General features: G+C 31.3%; 1 protein-coding gene across 1 annotated transcript; it reads left to right on the top strand.

Annotated features, from left to right (window-relative positions):
- The first annotated feature begins 12,867 nt into the window (after positions 1 to 12,867).
- On the top strand, positions 12,868 to 14,994 carry LOC113863815 (pentatricopeptide repeat-containing protein At5g06540-like). The gene has a single exon (XM_027497536.1). It carries the CDS (start codon positions 12,878 to 12,880, stop codon positions 14,324 to 14,326), a length of 1,449 nt encoding a protein of 482 aa, XP_027353337.1. The 5' UTR covers positions 12,868 to 12,877; the 3' UTR covers positions 14,327 to 14,994.
- The last annotated feature ends 9,142 nt before the right edge of the window (positions 14,995 to 24,136 follow it).

Genomic DNA, 24,136 nt, shown 5'->3' with positions numbered 1-24,136 from the left:
CAATATTGAGCTTTAAGAGGCCAATATTGAGCTTTAAGAGGCCGGTAGTGGGGAGACTCCAAGAGATAAAGGTCTCAGATTTAGAGGATCTGTTCAAGATCCTTATAGAAGAACTATTGAGAGGATGGCTCAACCTTGCATAGTCTATTGATTGATGAATGATGTTTTGGGGGACAGAAGGAAAATACTTGAATATGCGATCTTTCCTAGCATTCCAAAGTTGCCAAGCAATCACACCGAATAGCATGCTCCAATGCAGTTCCTGCGTTTTGATGCTCCCATTGAGATTAGCTTTTAGCCAACCATGAAGTCCAAGGCTAAAGAATGACACTGAAAAATCCTGCAAAACAAAAGAGGACCAAACAATATTAGCAAGGGAGCAGTCCCGAAGAACATGCATTACTGTCTCGGTGACATCATGACAATAGTCGCAACTATCATTGTCAGAAAAGTGATGCTTCTTCATCTCCTCACTAGTAAAGAGCTGGCCATGGGCGACTTTTCAAAGGAAAGTCTTGATCTTCTGACGGCCCTCCCAATCTCAAATATTATTGAAGATATTATTAGGGGCACTATCTTCCTTGAAGCCTAGAAAGGAATTGTAAGCAGACTTAAAAGAGAATTGCCCATTACTTGTAAGGGACCAAGAAGGGAAGTCTTTGCCTTTAGAGGGATGAGGCACAAGATAGCTAGCAATCAAAGATATAGTGTCTGAATTGATATGCTGACCCATAAGATTCCAATTCCAAGAATCATTGAGAACATAAGTAGCAATAGGAATATTGATGAAACGAATTTAGCTACTCGTCATGCAAAAGATTGTCGTTAATCCTCATCAAATATGCAAAGAAATAAATGTAGTACTAGGGTGTTGTCCTAGGTCGTCTCCAAGGAATTTTTGGTTGGAAACATACATCGAACAAGTGTGAACATATATTTTAAAGCAAGTAAATTGGGGGGAGGTTTGTCAATTTCTAAATTTTAATCAAGAGCAAAATGTAAACTAGTGAAATTCAATCAATTAAAATGAGTAATTTCTAGTCAATCAATGAATTCCATCATTATTCTTTCAAATGATTCAATAATCCTCTTTCTTACCCTTGAATTAAGTTAATCTAACAAGCGAAAATTAACTTTAACATCTCAATTAAAATTAAGCATCTTAATGGGCTCCAATCTTTATTCCTAAGATTAAGCAACCTCAAGGATTAATCAAAATTAAGCAATTTTGAATTAGAATCTCGTTGGGTAATTTAGGGTTCATTAAGCAATGTTCCCTTCATGCAAATTCCATTTCATTCAAAGATTGGGGTTAATAAATTCAAGGAAAGAAAGATTTGTATTGCAATTAATCCCAAGAATTCAAGATTCATGTGCATTGACTAGGAATTACAAGGAAGTTTAGCCCTCCATGTGGATGGGCTTCACAAATGAAAGAAACAAATGCAAGAACGTAAGTAACATTAATGTAAATTCAATCAAAATCAAGAGGGAAATTGGAAATTAAAACCTATAGAAGACCCTTGGCTGTCACCCAAGACTCCAATGTTCTGGGAAAATGTCTCAATTTGGCAAAGAAAAAATTGTGTAAAGTGTCAAAAGTCCCGTACCCTAATTCCTAAAATGTGGATGACATGTCAGCAAAGTGTCCACTTTTGCCTTTGAAAGTGTCCCCTTTGGGCCTTGAAAGTGTCCACGTACAATTCTCGTAAGTTTGACAATTCTCGGGAGTTGCCACTATTGGACTTGAAAGTGGAAATTTTGGATGCGCGTAGCCACTTTGAAAGGCAATAGTGGCCACGCGCATCATGCTTCAGAGAGTGGCGTCATGAGCTTCCTGGAGTTGCTACTATTGGACTTGAAAGTGGGAACTTTGGATGCGCGTAGCCACTTTGAAAGGCAATAGTGGCCACGCGCATCATGCTTCCAATTTGGCGTCCCTGGAGCTCTCTAGAGTTGCCACTTTTGGACTTGAAAGTGCTACTTTGGAACCTTTAATGCCTAGACTTGCTGTAGTTGCCACTTTTGCTCCTAAAAGTGGCTACTTTGGAGGCAACTTTCATCCAAAGGTCAAGATATCTCAGAATTAACTTGGGGACTCTGCAAAATTATCAAGATAATTAAAATTGCAATCTATATCTATGTAATTAAATGCAAATTAACTAAAAATTAATAAACCTATGATATTTACTCAAAATGTGATTTCTATATTATTTGCACTATCTAAGTCCATTTTTTCTATCAAGGAGCACCAAAAAGGCAAGTAAAAATATAATAAAAAGTGGATTCATCAAATATCCTGCATATCATAGGAAATACCTATAGGAGCCAAGTCTTCTAGGGTGAGATCAATAATAACCCATTTATTATACCAAAATTTTGTAGTTTGACCATCCCAATGTTCCACTTAACATTAGAAATCATATAAGGTCAAGCCTTACATATCCCTCTCCAGGTAGGTGAAGCATTTTGAACTTCTCGGGCATAAGGATCATAACTAAATCTGCATTTGTATTTATGCCAAAAGACCATAGCCCAAAGAGAGTTAGGATTAGTGATAATCTTCCAACTTAGCTTCATCATAGATATCAAATTAACATCTCTAAGCTTCCTGAAGCCAAGTCCACTTATCCTTGGGGGAGCAGAAGAGCATACGGGATAACATACGTTGGGATACCAGAGATGGAAGATTGAGCAAGAGTGATACGACCAGCCATAGACAGTGAATGGATTTTTCAATTAGAGAGTTTTTTCTAGATCTTGTCAAGGATAAAAGAGTAGGCATGCTTGTTAGGATGACCTATATGGATAGGAGCCCCCAAGTAGGTACCCAACTCTGTACTAATAGTAAAACCAAGCTGACTACCAAGAGAATGGGTCATATGATTGTTGACATTTAGGGAGAAAACCACTTTAGTCTTGTTATTGCTCATAGAGAAACCAGAAGCCAGACTGAAATTATCAATGATAGACTTTACAAGTTGAACTTGGTCTTTAAATGCCTCTGATATAAGAATGATGTCATCTGCAAAGAAAATATGAGATAAGTGAAGAGCATTTCTACCAAAAAACAGGGGTCTCTAGTTATTATTAGAAATAGAAAAAGTAATAGCATGTGCAAAACGCTCAAGGCACAAAACAAATAAGTAGGGTAAGAGAGGGTCTCCCTGACGAAGCTCCCTAGAAGTCGACTTCTGAGAGCGGTTCGTATTTAACGACTTTGGAGAGCGGTTCTAATTTAACCGCTCTTAGAAGTCGTTTTTGGAGAGCGATTCTAATTTAACCGCTCTCAGAAGTCGCCTTTCTCGCCACCCGTTTAACGACCAGAATTCGGCTTTCGGGGAGTCGAATTCTGTACGTCTACTTTGGTAATATGATAATATTATTTTGAATAATTTTTTTTTATTTATCTCAATCACCCATTTTAATATTTATTTACCTAACTAATAATATTTTTCTCAATATGTTTTTATTTATTTAATTAATATATATATTAATATAAAAGTTATTAATAAATTAAATAATAAAATTATATTTAATGAAAATAAAATATTAAATTTTTTAAAAATTAATAAATTAGTTTGTAAAATGATATTAATAAAAATAAAATAATTTGATTTATGATAATATCTTTGTTTTTTAATTTATTGTATGCAAAATTAATTAAATGAAATCATTAAGATTATTTTTGTTAGATAATATGAAATGAATTTATAGATAAAAAATTAAATAAAAGAAGATAAACAACAACTAAATGAAACTTTCATAATTAAAATAAAATGAAACAGACATGGAAATAGAAAAGAAAATACAAAATACACATTTAATTGGTTAAAAATTAGAAAAGATCTTCTATTGCATATTTTTTCTCTCCATGATGGTCAATATACTTACTGTTATGCCAATCACGAAGTCTTTCTTCAAGTGTTGGGGGTCATAGGTCTTTTGTTTCTACAAACAATTCAATCTTTGACCAGTTATGTGTACGTTGAATGCTTGAATGAAGTTCAAATATTTTTTTCCATCGTGTGATCATTTGTACATCAGAATCATTTTTTATTTCTATGCAATCATAGACGAGTTTTTGGTTGATGACCCAGATCGATCGTCTATAATTGATTATTGTAATTTGTTTCCTGTCTCCATAATCTAGTACCTCACTTACCTCTTGAAACAATTGATTGAAAGTCCAGCTGTGTTGGATGATCATTCTTATTGGGTGAAGACATTTAAACATAAGGCCATAACCATGTGGACAGTTCATGATGGTGGCATGCTGGATATGTCCCCCAAAATATATTATAGCTTTGCTAGAAGTGATGAATTGAGGGTTTGATGAAGAGCTTGGGGCTGGAGGGTTTAGAAGCGTCATAATTTGTTCTGTTGATCTTTGATAGATGACATAAATTTCAATAATCAAAGAGACTGGAAAATTGGATTTCCAGGAAAGCATCTGCGCCACATGAACATCAGTTAAAATAGAAAAAGCTTCAAATATAACTAAACCCTCACCATTGTGATTTGGTTTCCGATAGTACAAGTTAGTGAACTGGGTGTTATGATCAATGCCTAAAGCATTACAAATTCTTTGTTTCAGCTCCACGAATGTGCACTCATGTGGGATCGTAAATAATTTTGGAGATGAACACTGAAAGCTCACACCTTCGTGATTATGGGTAATCTGGCCATTTGCAAACGTAACAGCTAGATGAGAATTTGTGAAATTGTCGATGTTTGTTATACCGAAGTCCTCCATCTAAAGTTTTGGATGTTAATGTTATATTTTGTAATGAATGTGTGGTGTTTGTTAACTACATGATATGTCTTTTATAGACAATTTGTAAAGTAGGTGCTTGAAAAAAAAAGGATGGTCAGGATCGTTTATAATGTGTTCAATGGTTGAAATTAACTTTGGTAACGTAAAGTCAATGACAATTTGACACACTGACGCGGTGTCATTGATTCCTGACGTAAAGTTAATGACAATTTGACGCACTGACATAAAGCAATTGATTCCTAACACCCTGACGTAAAGTTAATGACAATTTGACGCATGGTCCATCATAATAAACAGTATCCCGAACAGTATCCCAAATGAAGAACATGAACACGAATATAACTATTTATAATGACACATTGGATTCCTCGTCATTCAATGCCATATCACATCTTACGAGTGATTTTGACCTCTCCATGACACAATTCTCTCCTCCCAACCAATAGATAGTCACTAGTCAGTCACGCTCAACATTAGATTCTCTTCTCATTCAAGCCATCTCACATACTTCCAAACGAGCTTTGTCTCATCCCAACCAATAAAGATGCCTTCTGACATTCACGTAAATTAAATTAGTTTTTTTTTAAAAATGACATTATTTAATATTATAATTTTTAATACTTTAATTTTGTTTGAAAATGACATTATTTAATATTATAATTTTTAATATCCTAAACTCTAAAACTTTATGATTATAATTTTAAATAAATTTTATTTGAGAAAAAAATTTATTTTTAAAAAGTAAATAAAATATTAAATTATAAGTTAATTATTTATACTTGAGACAAATATTTTAATATTAACGGTTTCATATTATTAAGGTAACATTGATGAAGACAAAGTGCATTAACAAAGATGATAACAAATTCATAACAACATTAATAATTAACTATCTCTGTAATGGTGGCCAGTTCCACAACGAGGGCGACGTCTGTGACATGGTGGGTTTCGTCATTGTGGTTGTTGCTCTGGAATTTCAGGATGAACTTGTGGAGGATTTGGATCATCATGAAGGTGTATTTCTTGGAATGCATTTGATGAATTACCAGGTTCATTAGCAAAATCTGGTTGGTAAAGAGACTGCATGTAAGTTTGTGCTGAAGATGGAGTTGTAAAATCAACTCCAAATAAGTTTGTAAAAAAATCCTCTGATGTTGTTGCAGACGAATGTCTTGTATTAATAATGTTTGCTTCTAGCGTAATGTTCGGAGAAATTAATGCAGTCTCGTGGTACGACAGTGTGGAAGTCGTACCGATTTCAAATGTGTTGGTAGTCCTTAATTGTTGGTCACTCCTCCTTGGATCTTGTAGTAGTGGTGGCACAGATAGAAAATAGATGGAATTGGCAATGTACCATTCCATGTATTCTTGTGTGTGACACAATGGGCCTTGCATTGGATGACCCGTTATTGTCAGCTCACGTCTGTTGTTCCATATCTCGATCCATTGAGCATGTCTTGTAACCCAATTTTCATCCTGTCTTCCTCTCATGTCAATTTTGTGGAGGTCATTCAAATTATTTGGTGGAGAAAGGACTTCTTGGAAGAGACGAAACTGTAATTTGACTCTATCTGTTTGGTACCATTCAACAATTGCAAAACAAAGGATGGCAGTACATGAAGTCCACAATTGGACATTTCTATATGCTTCCATGGGTATTGATGTTTGCAAGTCTTGATATGGCGCCCATAAAAACTACAAATAAAATTAACTTTGTTACTTAAGATGATGTATAAAAGATAAGAAAATAAATATGAAGAGTTACCTGATTAGCTTGAATGTGATCAAACATTGATCTGTACCCCGCAACATCATTGTGAGGTTTATTTCGAAAGTTGAGTACTCTACCCCCACTCCATCTGCACACGAGAGGGTATGTTGGTAAATTACTAGAAATTGGCACAATATATGGCATGCGATACCATGCCCAGGACATTAAGAGTGATGAGCAACTACCCATTGTTTTGCTACCAACTTCCGTGGCTCTACACATTTCCCTGTACAACATAGCTAAGCAAGCAGAACCCCAACTATATCGTCTTGTTCTTCTAAGATTAGTTAATAAAGCTAAATACATAAGATGTACTTTGTTGCCTGTTTTGTCAGGCATCAAAACACCTCCAATTAAACCTAGTATGTAAGCCCTACAATGAGTGTGAACTTCTTCTTCAGATGATTCTTCTTGTAATGGCAACATGTTGTCTCTCAGCCACTTCAGTTTTACCATAGAGCCAATTAGTGACTCTCCCTTGACTGGTACGATACCGAGATATTTGTCACACATTTCCTCCCAGTCAAACATTGTTGGAGCAATGACTGGTAAACCATCAACTCTTAGCCTGAGTTGTAGTGCAACATCTTCCAGGGTTATGGTGCACTCCCCTGTTGGAAAATGAAATGTGTGAGTTTCAGGTCTCCACCTCTCGACCAAAGCTGTTATCAATGCATGATCCACCTTAAGATGCCTTAATTTTGCAACCCCAGCAAAACCAAGTTGTTCAAGTATGGGTACAATTAGAGGACTGGGTTCTGGCATTGAATGACAGAAAGATGAAATCATGTTTTCAGTTTCCTGCAGTTATTCATAAATTAGTAACATTATATGTAGAATATTGATTTACATAATGGTAATGTATAAAACTTACCGTTCTTCCAATAAAGGCGGACCTGTGTTCGTTTTGCTTCCAGAGCAACATTTTTAGTAATGAGATCAAAGATAAAGAGAAACGAAGAACAAAGATGGACGCAAGTTTGAATGAAAACCTGTGCCCTTGGATGAACATATTTATAGACAAACTTCGGTATGAGAGAGTAGCCTTGGAATCTTGAGAAGTCACTATCTCTTGGTCTGCGTGACTCAGAAGTCACTATCTCTTGGTTTGCGTGACCTGAGAAGTCACTATCTCTTGGTCTGCGTGACTCAGAAGTCACTATCTCTTGGTCTACGTGACCTGGGAAGTCACTATCTCTTGGTCTGCGTGACCTCAGAAGTCACTATCTCTTGGTCTGCGTGACTCAGAAATCACTATCTCTTGGTCTGCGTGACTCAGAAGTCACTATCTCTTGGTCTGCGTGACCTGATAAGTCACTCTCACTCGTAAAACGTGGTGAAGCATTGAATGACTGAGAATCCAATGTTACCATTATAAATAGACATATTCATGTTCATTTTATTCATTTAACCTTCTCAGCTTGTTCCTTGTTCTTGTGAACCTTCTCCTTCTAAAAATGTCTTCAATCTATGTCATTGTTCACTCTGATGGTGCCATTAACCAATGTCCTTATGAAGGAGTCACGTTCACCTCATCATCAGCTAAATTGGTACATCTAAAGAGAGGAGTGACTCTACAAAGGCTCAAGAAAATCATCCACACAAAACTCAACCGAAACGAAAATGAAAGGGTGACAACCATACATTTTCGCTACCCAATTAGACTTGGCCCAGGAGTTAGTAACTACACATGTGTTGAGTTAAATGATGATGAAGACGTTGAAGCACTGTTCAACATCCACGATTCAAATCAACTTCAATCAGGTATAGAATTATATGTTACATTTGCTGCAAACGAAACACAGCCACCACAACTTTCGCCTTCATCTTCACCTTACCAAACTTACGAAACCATAAATCCATCTTTTCCAACATATGATATGAATTCCGACCTTCAGTCCTACACACAACTTTTAACTGGTCAATTCATGGACCTTAATGAAATACCCTCACAACCATTTGAGCAAACCCAACCCTCTCAGCCTCTTGAAGAAACTCCCATTGAAGAACATGCTGTTGTGGGTCTCCCAATGAAGTATTTGATCCTTTCAGCGAGGACGAAGATGAAATCCTATCTCAACAGCAGGATGATGAAGAAGACTCCCTCCCACTTCCAAATATTCCACCATCACAACCATTACCATTATACAACGTACCTCCACATTTTTTAGATTTTTCCAGTCAAATACAAGAACATGACTCTGAGTTTGGCCATGTACTTGAACGTGAAATGGTAGTGTATCCACCTGGAACACTATTTGTTGGGCAGCGCTTCCTAACAAAAGAACAAGTGCAAGATGCCATAAATAGATTTCACATTGTCAATCATTGCACTTATAAGGTGAAGATGTCAAGCACAACTAGGCTTGTCGTGGAATGCGTTCACAACGACTGTTCTTGGAGATGTCGCGCAATATTGCGCACCAAAGAGCAACACTGGGAAATAATGAAGCTTGACGGGTGCCACACATGTGCTTCCCCACTCATTTCACAGGATCATAACAACTTGGGATCACGAATGATTTCTCATGGGATTCGTGAAATAATACAGAGTGATCCATCCACACCCATCACAACAATCTTAGCCCACATAAAGTCCACAATGGGTTACACAATCAGTTATAGGAAGGGATGGTTAGTGAAACAACATGCCATTGAAAATATCTTCAGAAATTGGGAGGAGTCATACCATAAGTTACCTAGACAGTTGCTTGCAATGCAACTGTATATTCCAGGCTTCATCTGGAAATTGAGTACACAACCAGCATACAAGGGTGGCTTGCTTGACGAGGGGAATGTGTTCTTCAAGAGGTTATTTTGGACCTTCAAGCCATGCATTGATGGTTTTGCCTTCTGCAAACCAATTGTTCAAGTGGATGGAACATTTTTGTATGGCAAATACAAAGGGACTTTATTAGTGGCAGTTGCACAAGACGGCCGCAACAACATAATCCCCATTGCCTTTGCTGTGGTAGAAGGTGAAACTAGCGATGCATGGTTCTTTTTTTTGAAAAACTTAAGGAGGTACGTAACTCCGTAAGAGGGGTTGTGCCTCATTTCGGATCGTCACGAGGCCATAAGAAGTGCATACTCCAAAAATGGAAGTGGTTGGACAGAAAACAATTCTGTCCATGTCTATTGCATTAGACATATTGCACAAAACTTCATGCGACGATTTAAAAACGCTGCACTGAAGAAAGATGTCGTCAATATGGGTAATTTTAATTTTTTACGTACTTTATATTCTTATTAATATTTTATACAATTGCTTAGCTAGTTATATTAATTTTTTTTGTAATCTTGTTTCCAGCATATGGGATGACTGAACCGAGATTCTTTTACTATTACAACATAGTAAAAGATAATAATCCTGAAGCTGCACAATGGTTGGACAACATCCCAAGGGAAAAATGGACACTGGCATGGGACAATGGACGACGTTGGGGACACATGACAACAAACCTAGCGGAGTCAATCAATTCGGTCTTGAAGAAAACCAGAAACTTGCCAATTTGCTCCATGGTCCTGGCAACATACACCCGTTGCAATAAGTTCTTCATTGACAGAGGCAGAGAAGTAAATGCAATGATTAATGCTAGACATATGTACTCGGAGGTTGCAACTAAAGCAATTCAAGATGCACAGTCAAACGCAAACACTCATAGAGTCATCACCTTTGACAGAACAAGCACTAGATTTTTAGTCGAAGAAATGCAACATTCGACAGAAATTCGACCCGTAGGAAGATTTACAGTACGGTTAGATGAAATGTGGTGTGATTGTGGCAAGTTTCAAAAAGTTCACATCCCATGCTCGCATGTACTTGCTTCATGCTTATACGCACACCACAACTTTGACATATACATATCTTCCGTGTATACCTTACAACAAGTTTCTAAGGTATACGAAGGTCAGTTTGGAGAACTCAGACATGAAGACTATTGGCCAACTTACACTGGCTCAACTTTGTGTCCAAATCCAGAACTGAAAAGAACTTCAAAGGGTCGACCCAAGTCTAGTAGGATAAGGACAGAGATGGACATTAGAGAACAACAAAGTCGGCAAAAAAATTGTTCTTATTGTCACACTCCTGGTCACACAAGGAAGACATGTCTAAACATTACTCAAGCTTCTACTTCCCGTCATTGATTTATGTTGTTGTTATTACTTTAAAATTTTCTTCATGTAATTTTTAATTTTATGAATGTCATTGTCACTTATAAATTTTAGTATTAGTAATTTATATTAAATATATTATTATTTAATATATATATATCTACATAATATTATTTAATAATGTTTATTAATATTAATAAAATATTTTTTAAATAAATAATTATGTATAAATTTTAATAAAGATTAATATCTCAAATTAAATAAATAATCTTATTATTATTTAATACTTTTATTTATTTTATAAAAATATAAAATTAAATAAATTATTATTGTAATTTTTATCAAATATAAATTTAAAATTATTCAATTATTATTATAATTTTTATTTTTTTAATATTATTTTTGTAAAAATCCCACCAAATTCCATACATAATTTGCATTTTTGTTTTTATATATAATAAAAAAATATTATCTAATATTTATGTTTATATAATAATTATATATTGTCAAATTTAATAATAAAAATAGTTTTAAATAATAAAATAAAATTTATTATTTCAATTATATTTTTATTTTTATATTGTGTGAAAATAAATATTTATATTTTGTTAATTTGTGTGACAAATACATTCCCTCAATTTTCTATGTTGCGTGTTCACATCTGAGAGCAGTTCAAAACGAACCGCTCTTCAAATTCGACTACTGAGAGCGGTTGGTTTTGAACCGCTCTCCAAATTCTCGAGGTCAAAGCCTGTAAGACTTTGGAGAGCGGTTTGTTTTCAACCGCTCTCATATGTCTACTTTGGAGAGCGGTTCATTTGTAACCGCTCTCATATGTCGAATTTGGAGAGCTGTTTGTTTTCAACCGCTCTCAGAAGTCGACTTTGAAGAGCGGTTTTTTTTCAACCTCTCTCAGAAGTCGTTTTTCTCCCAGCACATTTGAAGCAATTTACAAAATCAGGGGACGCATTTGCCACACACATTAACATAATATAAATATATAAACATAAATATTAGATAATATTTTTTTATTATATACAAGAACATATATGCAATTTATGTATAGAATTCGGTTGCCCCAAAACCGAATTCCATTTGGAAATCAACTGTACGGACACAAATTTGAAGGCCAGAATTCGGTTTTCAGGAAGTCAAATTCTGTACGTAACAGTAAATGGGTCTACTTTCGTAAATATTTTTGGGACAGGTCTATTTTAGTATTTTTATTTTTTTTATATTATTTTGGTTAAAAATTTGAGTATCTATAGTTGAATAATTTTTATTTTTCTAATGGTCTATTTCCATCACAAAAATCATGCAGATGATATCTTTGCTTTTAAAATGGTGCAATATAGTCATGTAAATTGGAAAATCTAGAATTCACATGATAAAATTAATTTACACAGTTAAATAATGTACTCATTAGATGATTATCAAATGTATTTTTACTTAAAAAAGATGTTATTTTAAATATACAAAAAATAAGTATATCTCCATAGGACTTTGAAAAATTATTGAGGAGTTAAAGCATCTAAAAACATCCTTGCATCATTTGTTGTCCCTTCTAATAAAAAATAAATAAATGTGAATAGCATATGAACGTCACATACAGCTAAAACATTTTGAATTACCAATACTTTTCTTCCATGAAAAGCATTTTGGTTGGATGCAAGAGCCCAGATAGATAAATGACTACATTTACAATATCAATAATAGTTAAAAAAATATTGACATATTAATGAAATATTCTAAACACATTTAAAAATTTACCTTAAAATAAGGAAAATAATTCTGATTGCCCATGATATTTGTTTAATAATTCTTGTACCCAATTCACAAATTGCTATTAAAATAATTATAAACTACTTGCTTAGAGTTTGTAAGGAACGTTGAATCGTTCAACAACTACCCAATGACCTAAGTTTATAAGAAACATAGCAACTGCTTCCTCAAGGCTCACCTCATTTTTCACAAATATTTATAAACACATTATTCTTCATTCTAATATTCTCATAGAGTTTTATGCAGCCAACTAATTTTCTATTTCACATAACTACTGATTAAGTTTTATATTATTGACATAGGGAGTTAAAAGTTAAAACGATATTTACATATACATTAAATAAAAAAAAATTAGAATACGGACAAAGCAAGTGTGCCTAATTGCCTTTCTCCTACCTGGCTTAGCGTTGAACATAGAATTGGGTAGTATAATGTGGTCAAGCAGCAGAAGGAACGGCTTCAAATGTTGCCGCCAAAATTGCAACTCTACTCGTCTACTATTGAAACTCACTCAGCAGTCAAAATCATCGCTGCTAAGAACCTTCTCAACTCTCGCACTCGTCGCGGACAAATGCATCAGCATGAAGCAGCTGAAACAGGTGCACGCTCAGATGATCGTTTCCGCCGTTATCAACGACCACTTCGCCGTTAGTCGCTTAATCTCCTCTTGCGCCCTTTCCCCCTTCGGAGACCTCTCCCACGCTTCTAGAATCTTCCACTCCGCCCACCAACCCAACTCCTTCATGTGGAACACCCTCATTCGCGCCCAGCCCCACGCTCCCCACGCGCTCTCCCTTTACCTCAATATGCGCCGTAACGGCGTTTTCCCCGGCAAACACACCTTCCCCTTTCTCCTCAAAGCGTGTTCCCGCTTGCGTTCCCTGCCAGCTTGCAAACAGGTTCACGCGCACGTGCTGAAATTCGGCTTGAGCCGCGATTTGCACGTGGTTAATGGTTTGGTTCGAGGTTACTCTGTTTCGGGTAATGTTAACGATGCACGCTTTGCGTTTGATGAAATTTCGGACCGAAGTTTGAGTCTTTGGACCACGATGATTTGTGGGTATGCTCAGAATTTCTGTTCAAATGAGGCTTTGGCGCTTTTTGATGAGATGGTTGGTGAGGGTTTGGAACCTAATGATGTAACCTTGGCTTCGGTGTTGTCGGCGTGTGCCCGTTCTGGTTGTCTTGAGTTAGGAGAAAAAATTCATGAGTTTGTGAGAGTAAAAGAGGGTGGAGTGGGAGTGATTCTTGGGACGGCGTTGATTTATATGTATGCAAAGAATGGGGCAATTGTGACAGCTCGAAATTTGTTCGATGAAATGCCGGAGAGGAATGTTGTTACTTGGAATGCTATGATCTGTGGGTTGGCTGCTCATGGACATGTTGAAGATGCTCTTTGTCTCTTTGAGAAGATGAAGAAGGACCAGGTTGTTGTTCCCAATGATGTTACCTTCATAGGGGTTTTGTCTGCTTGTCGTCATGGTGGCTTGATTGATGTTGGTCGCAAGATTTTTAGTTCGATCGAGATGGTGTATGGAATTGAACCAAAGATTGAGCATTATGGGTGCTTGGTTGATCTTCTTGGGAGAGGAGGTAAGTTGCTAGAGGCAGTGGAACTCGTAAAGGGAATGCCATGGAAGGCTGACGTGGTTATTTTAGGAGCTTTGTTGGCGGCTTGCAAGAATAGTGGAAATACTGAGGTTGCTGAAAGAGTGGTAGAACAAATTCTTGCTCTGGAACCTCATAATCATGGAGTTCATGTTGCTTTGTCGAATATGTATGCAGAGGCGGGACAGTGGCAGGAAGTTTTGAAACTGAGAAAAATGATGAAAGAAGTGAGACTCAAAAAAGCACCAGGGTGGAGCCTTGTTGCCACTTAACTTTCTATCATGGCTTGTATATAGCAAATACTGGTCGTCGTGGAACAGATTTGATTGTCTCATCGATAACCAAAGGTGAGGAAGTGAGTTATAATCTGATAATTTACCTGATTCAACTATAAACTAATGCTCACTTCTTGGTCAATCGATATTGACATTATGGAAATAGTTATGGTTCTAAATGAAGTGTTGTTATGCTACTGCTGTATCGTAAAATTGGATGGTAATAATACCATAAAATGACATATTATCGGATCCGAGTTGCAAGCACATAAGGCATACTGCTATTCCTGATCTGCGTTGAAGCCCCTTATATCAGCTTTACATGAGTAAGAGCAGTACCAAAGTAAGGGATCCCAATAAAGTGCTTGGTGTTGAAGCCCCCCTTATATCAGCTGAGATACTTAAAAAGCTGTTAGTTCTAACCAACACCTGGTATTGGCTGTAGCAAATGTACAGGTATAGCCTTTTATAATGCTGCTGAGATTAGACAACATACTTCCAAAATCTTATCATTATGTTGTAAATACCAAGTTTAATATGTAAGTTATGTGCTTACTTGTGTGCTTGCTTTGGGTGATCAAATATTGTTCAAGTGTCAGGACTTATTGTAGCAACATGAAAGAGCTACATTCAGCAGTTAAGTAGATGAGATGGAAATGGAAGTTGGCTTGTTATCACTTGTTTCAAAGAAGAGACCAGAAGAACTGTGGGACATATTTTTAAATTTCAAATTAAAAGAATTATAAATTATTTATGATACTAAATATATTATTAATACATTAAAATTTTGTTAATATATTAAATATATCTTTTATTTTTAAAAAATATTAATTTTAAATATATTTATTTGAAATATAAATTTATACTTGCCCCTCCCCTTTCTTCCAAAACTTCCCTTCTTAAACAACTCTTAAGATTTTGTTTCTAGAGAGAGAGAAAAGAGAAGGATTTGAGGAATATGGGAGTAGGGTTTAATGGAAAACTCCAGAACTTAAGAGAATTTAAAAACATGAGTTTATAAGAGGTTTTATTAAATCTCTTCTTCACATTTAAAAACTCTCAAACAAATCTTCCTCTTCCCTCCTTTTTTCATCTGATACTAACTCACAAAAAAAGCCTAAGAAAATAAAACTAATAATTACTGTAATTGAGAATTAAACCCTTTGTAACATCAAGACTAAAAAAAATAGGTTTTAAAATAATGGGTTTTGATAGGATTCTTCAATGCAATTAGGAAATTAGAGTTACATAGTTCTGAAAGAAAAAAAAAAATCTTTTCTAAAGGGTATGAAATTGAAAATAGAAGTCTTATTAAGAGCTTTATAAAAAAGAAAATAAACTCCTTAAAAACGTTAGAATGACTAAAAGATAGATATATTTTTTTATTTTTAGTTTTATATAAAAATAAGATAAAAAATTTATTTTATAATTGTGTAATTTGTGAATGATATAATAATTTATATATCATTATTTTTAATTATTATGTGAATTTAAAAAAAATATATATATAAAATTTAATATAATTCTCATGAATAAGGTACTAGATAATGCAATTAAATTGTTATCATTTTGATTTTATAACATATGAATGATAGAATAATCTATATATTATTATTATAAATCATGTGAATTTAAAAAATTTAATTATTTTATTTTATTTTTATGAATAAAACATTAAAGAATTTATAATTGAAAACATTCATTTGAATTTTATTTTTAAAATAAAAGCTTTTATTTTATTTCACTATAGAAGTAAATAAAAAATTCATATTTCTAATTTTATAAAAGTGATCTACAAATCGTTATTATAAATGAAAGTAAATTAATTAAGAAATAAAATTATAAGAGAATTTTATGAAAGTAATATTTATTTGGGATTTGACTTTAATATATATATATATATATATATATATATATATATATATATATATATGACTAAACTCTCATTTTGGTCTTAGAGAGTTTGCGTCTTGCATTTTAGTTCCTAAAAAATTTAGAATGTCACGTTAGTCTCTGACTTTCATCTCCGTCGTATATTTAAGTCCCTAAATCTAGACGCTATTAATAGAAAGTAACATAATACTGACATGTCATTGGTTACGTGGTAAAACGATGCTAACGTGTTGTGTCATTGATTACGTGGAAAAAATGTCATATATGGTATAATATATATTTTTGTTTTATTTTAGTCTTTAAAATTATAACTTGTCAGGTATTTTAGTCCCTGAAATTGTGATTGATAGGCATTTTAGTCCCTAATATTGTCACTGACGAACATTTTAGTCCCTAAGAGAGAGAAAGAGAAGAAGGATGGTGGAGGTTCTGTTGAAAAAAAATCTAGAGGAGAAGATGATAGAAAATGTTCATGTGAAACTGCATTTGCAAGATGGTTGGTGGTTTTGTAAGAAGGGGAAGGGAAGGAAAGATGAATTTGAGTTCTTGCACTTGTCAAATGATAGAAAATTCATATTGAAACTTTTGTCATTGTCCTAACCTATTGTAAACTGCAGCATTATCAAAACCAGTCATTATTGTTCAAAACCCAACACATCATATTCAAGTCACACTCATGTAATAGATTGCGCTCGTACCAATAACAATTTTATCACTTACAATTCAAGATTTTGTTCTCAAATGAAGCCTAAATACTGAATTTGAAAGCATGCATATATACAAAGGAAAACTATAAAGAAGTAGAATGTGTAATCACATTCACACAAGAACAACCTAAAAAGGATGCAAAAGAAAGATATGAATATGAAAGCAAAATAAACCTATAAAGTAACGAGTTATAATCTTAGGGACTAAATGCTTATTGGTGACAATCTTAGGGACTAAAATGCTCATCGGTGACAATTTTAAGGACTAAAATGTCTGATGAGTTATAATCTCAAAGACTAAAATGAAACAAAAAAAATACACTATATTACATACGAAATCATTTTTTGCCATGTAATTAATGACACGTGTCATGTTAAGTGACATGTCAACATTGTTTTGACACTAAAGCAATGACATGTCACTTAACGTGACATGTTAGCATTCAATTACTATTTATTAACGACGTCTAAGTCTAGAGACTTAAATGTCCGATAGAAATGAAAGTCAGAAACTAACGTGATATTTTTAATTTTTCAGATACTAAAATGCATAATGCAAAATGATAGTTTAGTTTTATATATATATATATATATATATATACATACATATATATGAATAAATATTTTCTCATACTAGTGTAAGTCTAAAAACTTACGCTCAATGTAAGCCTTTTATTTAAAATATATCTAACAGTCAGTGAAGTAATAAATTATAACCTATTAGATGTAAGTTAAATAAAAGACTCAAGTCAAGTGTAAGAGTTTTTAGAGTTACACTAGTGTGAAAAGATTTTGTCCCTAAATATATATATTCATATAAATTTACCCCCTTGATTTTATAACATGTAAATAATAGATTATTTAGATAACACTCATTTTATTTTCAAAGATGGTGCCACAGTGACTTACTTTCTCATATATGTTGATGACTTGCTGTCAACCAAGAAAATGTCTCATTCTTCAACTAATTCAAATGCTCTCTAGCTAAGACATTCTTTCTCAAAGACATTGGAGCTCTTAGTCACTTCCTTGGTATGGAACTCTTACCCACACACTTTGGTATGTTCCTCACCTATCATCATTTTATCGGTAACCTTCTCCACTAGGCAAATATGGCAGATGCCAAATAAGTCTCCACCCTCATGTCCACCTCATTCTCCTTCATGGAAAAGCCTGATTCCACCACCTGTGATGCCTCATTGTATCACAACCTAGTAGGTTCTCTCCATTATCTCTCCCCCACAAGATTAGATGTTGCTTTCCCTAACAACAAACTATCCCAACACATGTAGTCCCCTAAGTCACTCCACATGCAAGTTCTCAAGTGTGTTTTATGCTACTTAAAGTCCACAATTGATCATAGGTTACATTTGACCAAATCTCCCAAGTTAGATCTCATAGTGTTTTGCGATGCCAATTGGGGTGGTGATAAGAAGTCCAGAGCCTATATAGTTTACCTTCGCCAAAATATAATTTCATGGTCATGCAAAAGGCAGTCTATTGTAGCTCACTTTTCAACCGAGGCTGAATATCACACCATTACTTCCATAACCACTAAACTTTTATGGTTACAACAACGTCTTCATAAATTGGGCATCTCTGTCCCCATCCTTACCATTCATTCTGACAACATTGGTGCAATCTACTTTTGTGTCAATTTAATTTTTCACTCCAATATGAAGCATCTGGCAATTGACTATCATTTTTGTTTAGGAACTACTAGCACAAAAAAAAAAAACTACATATCTCATATTCCATCTAGTCATCAACTTGCTGATTTATTGGCTAAACCCTTGCTAACAAAATTTGTAATAAGAAGTCCACTAGAGCCTATATAGTTTACCTTAGCCAAAATGCAAATTTTCAATCATGTAAAAAGTAGTCTACGGTACCTCGCTCTTCAACAGAGGCTAAATATCACACCATTACTTTCACAACCACTGAAGTTCTATGGTTACAACAACTCCTTCATAAAGTAAGTGTTTTTATCCCTACCCATACTATTCATTTTGACAATATTGATGCAACCTACCTTTGTACTAATCTAGTTTTTCAATTCCACATGAAACATCTTGCCATTGACTATCATTTTGTTCGAGAACTTGTAAATAACTGCATGACTCTCATATTCCATCCAATCATCAATTTGCTAATCTATTGATTAAACCCTTACCAATAACATGTCATAATTTCCTTTAGTCTAATTGACTAATCTAAGAAGTTGTTGCCTACTTTATAGATGTTAAAAGAATAGTTGAACAACAAATCACAATTACTACATGCGTGTGTGTATATATATATATATATATATATATATTTTGCATAAACATAATGACACATACTGACTTTGAGATCAATAAACTCAAATTATTACTTTTATAATTTATAGGTTATATTAGATTAAAATGATTTTGAGAAAAAAAAAATTATCGAATCTTATCTTATAAAGTTTTTATTTTTTTTACATTCAATTATTTTGCTCATAGACTTAAATTTGATTAAAAAAATGCTTAGAAGAATTTATTTGAACAAGTAATTCATATATATATATATATATATAACTTTAAAAAAAATCCATTTACTTCAATTTTGTAAGCTTGACATTCATACTTGTAAATAAAGTTTGATTTAAAACATAGAAGTTACGTGTTTTATAAACTATTTACTTAAAAATTTAATTTAAAGTAGGTTGAATTAGCTTGGTTTGTTTTTTGTCCTGTTTATTTATTTATAGAAAGCGTTAAATAAAACTTAGCATTTGTAATACATATGATAAAATTTATTTAAAACAACAAATACCTCATCACATAACTGTTAAAATTCTTAAATTATCACAGTTCATTTCATATTCAAATTGTCGTAAGAGAGTTTACATGTTTAATACCTTTTTTTTGGGATCATTAATGCCACAAATTTTATAACTTTTTTACAAATCAACTTTATTTAAAATTGCATTTTATTTTGTGGTTTTAGTAAATATATTATATTCTATTTTCTTTGTTTTATACAACTTTTTATTAAAATATTATTCAATTTAAAATATAAAAACTATATGACGAAAGAGAACATAAGACACGAGAATATATACATAAAAAATAATAAAATATAAATTTAAAAGCTATTTATTCTACAAATTCATATAATTGAATTCTTGAATATCTAAATTCTTTCTATATTAAAACTTACATTTATTATAGGTCTAAGTAAAATTTCTTTGAAAACAATATATTGTCTCATGATAGAGTGATCTACTTAAAAGAAAAATCCTGGAAAAATAGTTGCATGAGATAATTTTATAAATGATACACATATACAAGTAGTATAAGTGATATTATAATTTTACAAATAAAATTCTAAGTGTATACAAACACATAATTTTGAATCAACTTAGACAATTTTATATCTTCTATATCTATCTATCTTTTATATCTATATGTAAAATTGACTACACGCCTATTTATTATTCTATGCATTAAAACTACATACCTACTTATTACTCTATGCATTAAAATTTGAAACTTATAACTTACGAATTGAAATAATATTTTATTGCATTAAAATTCAGAACTTATAAAGTCATTCTTATTAACTCTACTTACTTATTACTCTATACATTAAAATTTGAAACGTATAACATTTTATTCATATTTATTATCTTTAAATTGTATTTAACATACTTATTATCTTTTAATTATATTTAAAGAATGTTTATTAGAATTGATAGTTATATTATATTAGAATATTTTTTTATTGTAATGAAAAATACTCAATTAGTTCAAAAATAAACAAATGCTTAAAAAAAGAATTATTGAGTAATATCACAAAAATTATTTTTTTTATAATTAATATTAAAATAAACGAATTTTCATAATTTTAATATAATTCATTATTTATCCTCACTTTATACTTAAGTATAACTGTAAAAAAATAGATATTTTTATTTTTATATTTTTTTATTAAAATTACATTCATTATTTATTATTGTTTAAAACTTATAACTTACAAATTGAAATTATATTTTATTCATACATATTATCTTTGAATTATATTTAAAAAATATTTATTAGAATTGATAGTTATATTATCTTACAAACGATAACCTAAATATTCATACTTTAAATTGTTTTAAATTATTATCTATTAAAAGTAATTATAATACTTTTCATAATTTACGATTTAAAATTATATCTGATTCTTAAGTTTAAAATAATTTATAATTCAATATATACTTCAAACACTAAAGTATGAGTTGAATTAAAAAATTATACTTATAAGATTATTACTTTTATTATAGATTGTTAAATTGCATTTTTAATAAAAAAATATTTAATATATTTAAATTATTTTATTATTTAAATTAATATAATTTATATTTCAATATTTACTGCAAATACTAAAATGTAGTTTGAATTAAAAAAAATCATTTATAAAAATATTACTTTTATTATAAATTATTAGATCAAATTTTTAATGAAAAAATAAGTTTACATATTTAAATTATCTATTTAATTAGTTTAATATAATATATAGTTCAATATATATTTTAAAAATTAAAATTTACTTTAAAGTAAAAAATTGTTAACTTAAATTTCTAACCAAAAAAATTATATATTTAAATTATTTTATTAAAAATTTTATTATATTATATTTTATTATTAACTATTATATAGATAAAAAGACAAATTTTATTATACTATTTTTTTTTATGATTTTTCATATATCTCTAAGTAAGACTTCTTCTTTATTTATATAAGTCATGTTTAGTTGTTTATATAACTTTTAAAAACTTGTTTAACATTCTTTCTATTGTAATATTTTTTCTTTGTATTTTACAATCATGTCAGCAGTTAAGAATTATCTATTAACATAAGTATATGTGTTTTCGAGTTTGATATTTTTTTTTTGTCATCTTTTTTCTTTGTATTTTGTAATCATGTTAGCGGTTAAAAATTACCTATCCACAAAAATACATGTGTTTTCGAGTTTGATATTTTTTATTTTATTGAATTATAAAATAAGTAGTATATTTCAATTTATTTTTTTAAGTTAGCATAAAGCTGTATTGTTTTTAAATGATATCATGTATTGAATTTCTTTTAAATAATTAATTTGTATCAAATCTATTATTATTCTTTTGTATTCATCACAAGTAATTATTTACTTTGATGTTTTCCATGCTTTTGTAAGAGAACAACAAGTTTCAATGAAGATAAATAGACTTTTCTTAATAATCTGAATTCAACAACAAATGGTTGGAAAATAAAAATGTGAATATCATGAAAATGTATTAGATTTATTTTTTTTCTTATAAAAAATTATTTTTTTTAATAAATTATAATTACGTTGTCTTTTATATATTGTTCTATGATAACTAACTAAATTTATTTCTAAATTTTTTAATTGATTAATTTTTTTTATAGAACAATTATATACATGCTTCTATAGGACGAGGTATTTCTTACAGGTTCAAAAGTATATTAAATGAAAGAAAAGTATATTGTGAACACTAAAATTTTGATTTAAATTTTTTTTAAAATAAAAATAAAAATGAAAAAATAAAAAATAAAAAATCTGAATTTTAATATTACAAAAGAAGAATGGAATCAAAAAGTTTTAAAAAAAAACAAAAACAAAAAAACAAAAAAACAAAAATTTGTCTTAATAAAATAGGAAAATTTTAGAATTAATTTTTAAAAGGAAAATAGAATATGACAAATAATTAAATTCTTGAACCAATGTTACTTTATACATAAAAAAGGAAAAATTTAGAAATTTGGGCCTTTTGTGAAAACCCTAACAATAAAAGGAAAAGAGGACCATGGAGCAGGGAGAGACATCAGAGGAGGCTAAAAAATTTTTGAGAGGAAGCTAAAAAAATTTTGAGAGGAGGCATTCTAAAACGGGGAGAGAAAAAGAGAAAATAGAGAGAAAGAAAGGTTAGTGGAAAGGAGGAAGAACAAGAGGCAAGCAAAAATTTTCAAGAACATCAAGTAAGCTTCATCATACATTTTACACATTCTTCTTCTTCATATATATTTATATTTTGAATAAACATTTCCTATATCAAATCAATCTCAAATGATAAAAAAATATTTTAAACCACCATTTCAAATATCCATGTCTCACCACCTCTCCACCCATTCCTCCATCTATCATCATCCACAAACACAAAACTCACTATAAAAAAAAAACTCTTTCCCTACCTTGTCTCATTCCTCTTCCTTTTGCTCTCAATAACCTTCACCACTCAAAACCATGGCCTCCATTAACCTCACCTCCACCCTTTCATAACCTTTTTTTTGTTTTTCTTGGAGAAAAGCACACCCCTAACCCTAAAGTCCTTCCCTCTCAAATCTGAAAATTTAAAATTTGAGACCATTTTATCCTTTTTTTATTTTTTTTATTTTTTTTTGTCCGAATTTATTTATTTATTTTATTTTTATCATTATTTAGTTCAACATATAATTTATTGTTTTAGTTTTATTTATTTATTCATCATCATTATTATTTGTTATTATGATAATTATTAATTTATTTAATGAAAGAGTTTTTATTATTTATTTTATTTTTTTTATGTTAACTTTGTTTCAATTATTTTATTTTATTTTGTTTATTTAAAATCTCTTGATACCGTTTACTTTACAATATCATATCTGAGTTGATTTTTTTTAAATTATTTCCTTTTTTATATTTCATTATTTATATCTTCTTTTTAAGGATCTTTATATTTTATTTTATTTATTGTATATTTGTATCATATTAATGCGATTTAATTTTATATTTATGATTATTTTATTTTATATTGTGAATACTAAATTACTTATTTTTTATAATTAATTAATAAATAATAATATAATTGTATCAATTTATAATACTAACGTATAGCTTCTCTATCGTCATGTATTATAAATTGATAAAGTCTATGTGTACCTACGTTACCAAAACTTTATGCAATATTAACTTATCACATATTGTCATTAATTAATTAGTTAATCACTTTAATAATAATGCAAGATGTATTTCTCTTCTAAATACTAATTTACAAATCAATCAACTAATTTAAATCTAAATTATTTTATTAAGAAATAATTTATAATGCTAATGTGTAGCGACTCTACCTTTATGCGTTATAAATTGTCAAAATCTATGTGTACTAACGTTACCTTAGGTTTTATATAATATAAATCTATCAAATAAAATTTTTAAT

The sequence above is a fragment of the Abrus precatorius genome, unplaced genomic scaffold (assembly GCF_003935025.1).
Source record: "Abrus precatorius isolate BTA unplaced genomic scaffold, Abrus_2018 Scaffold3, whole genome shotgun sequence".
Classification (NCBI taxonomy): domain Eukaryota; kingdom Viridiplantae; phylum Streptophyta; class Magnoliopsida; order Fabales; family Fabaceae; genus Abrus; species Abrus precatorius.
This window is presented reverse-complemented; position numbering and strand designations above follow the sequence as displayed.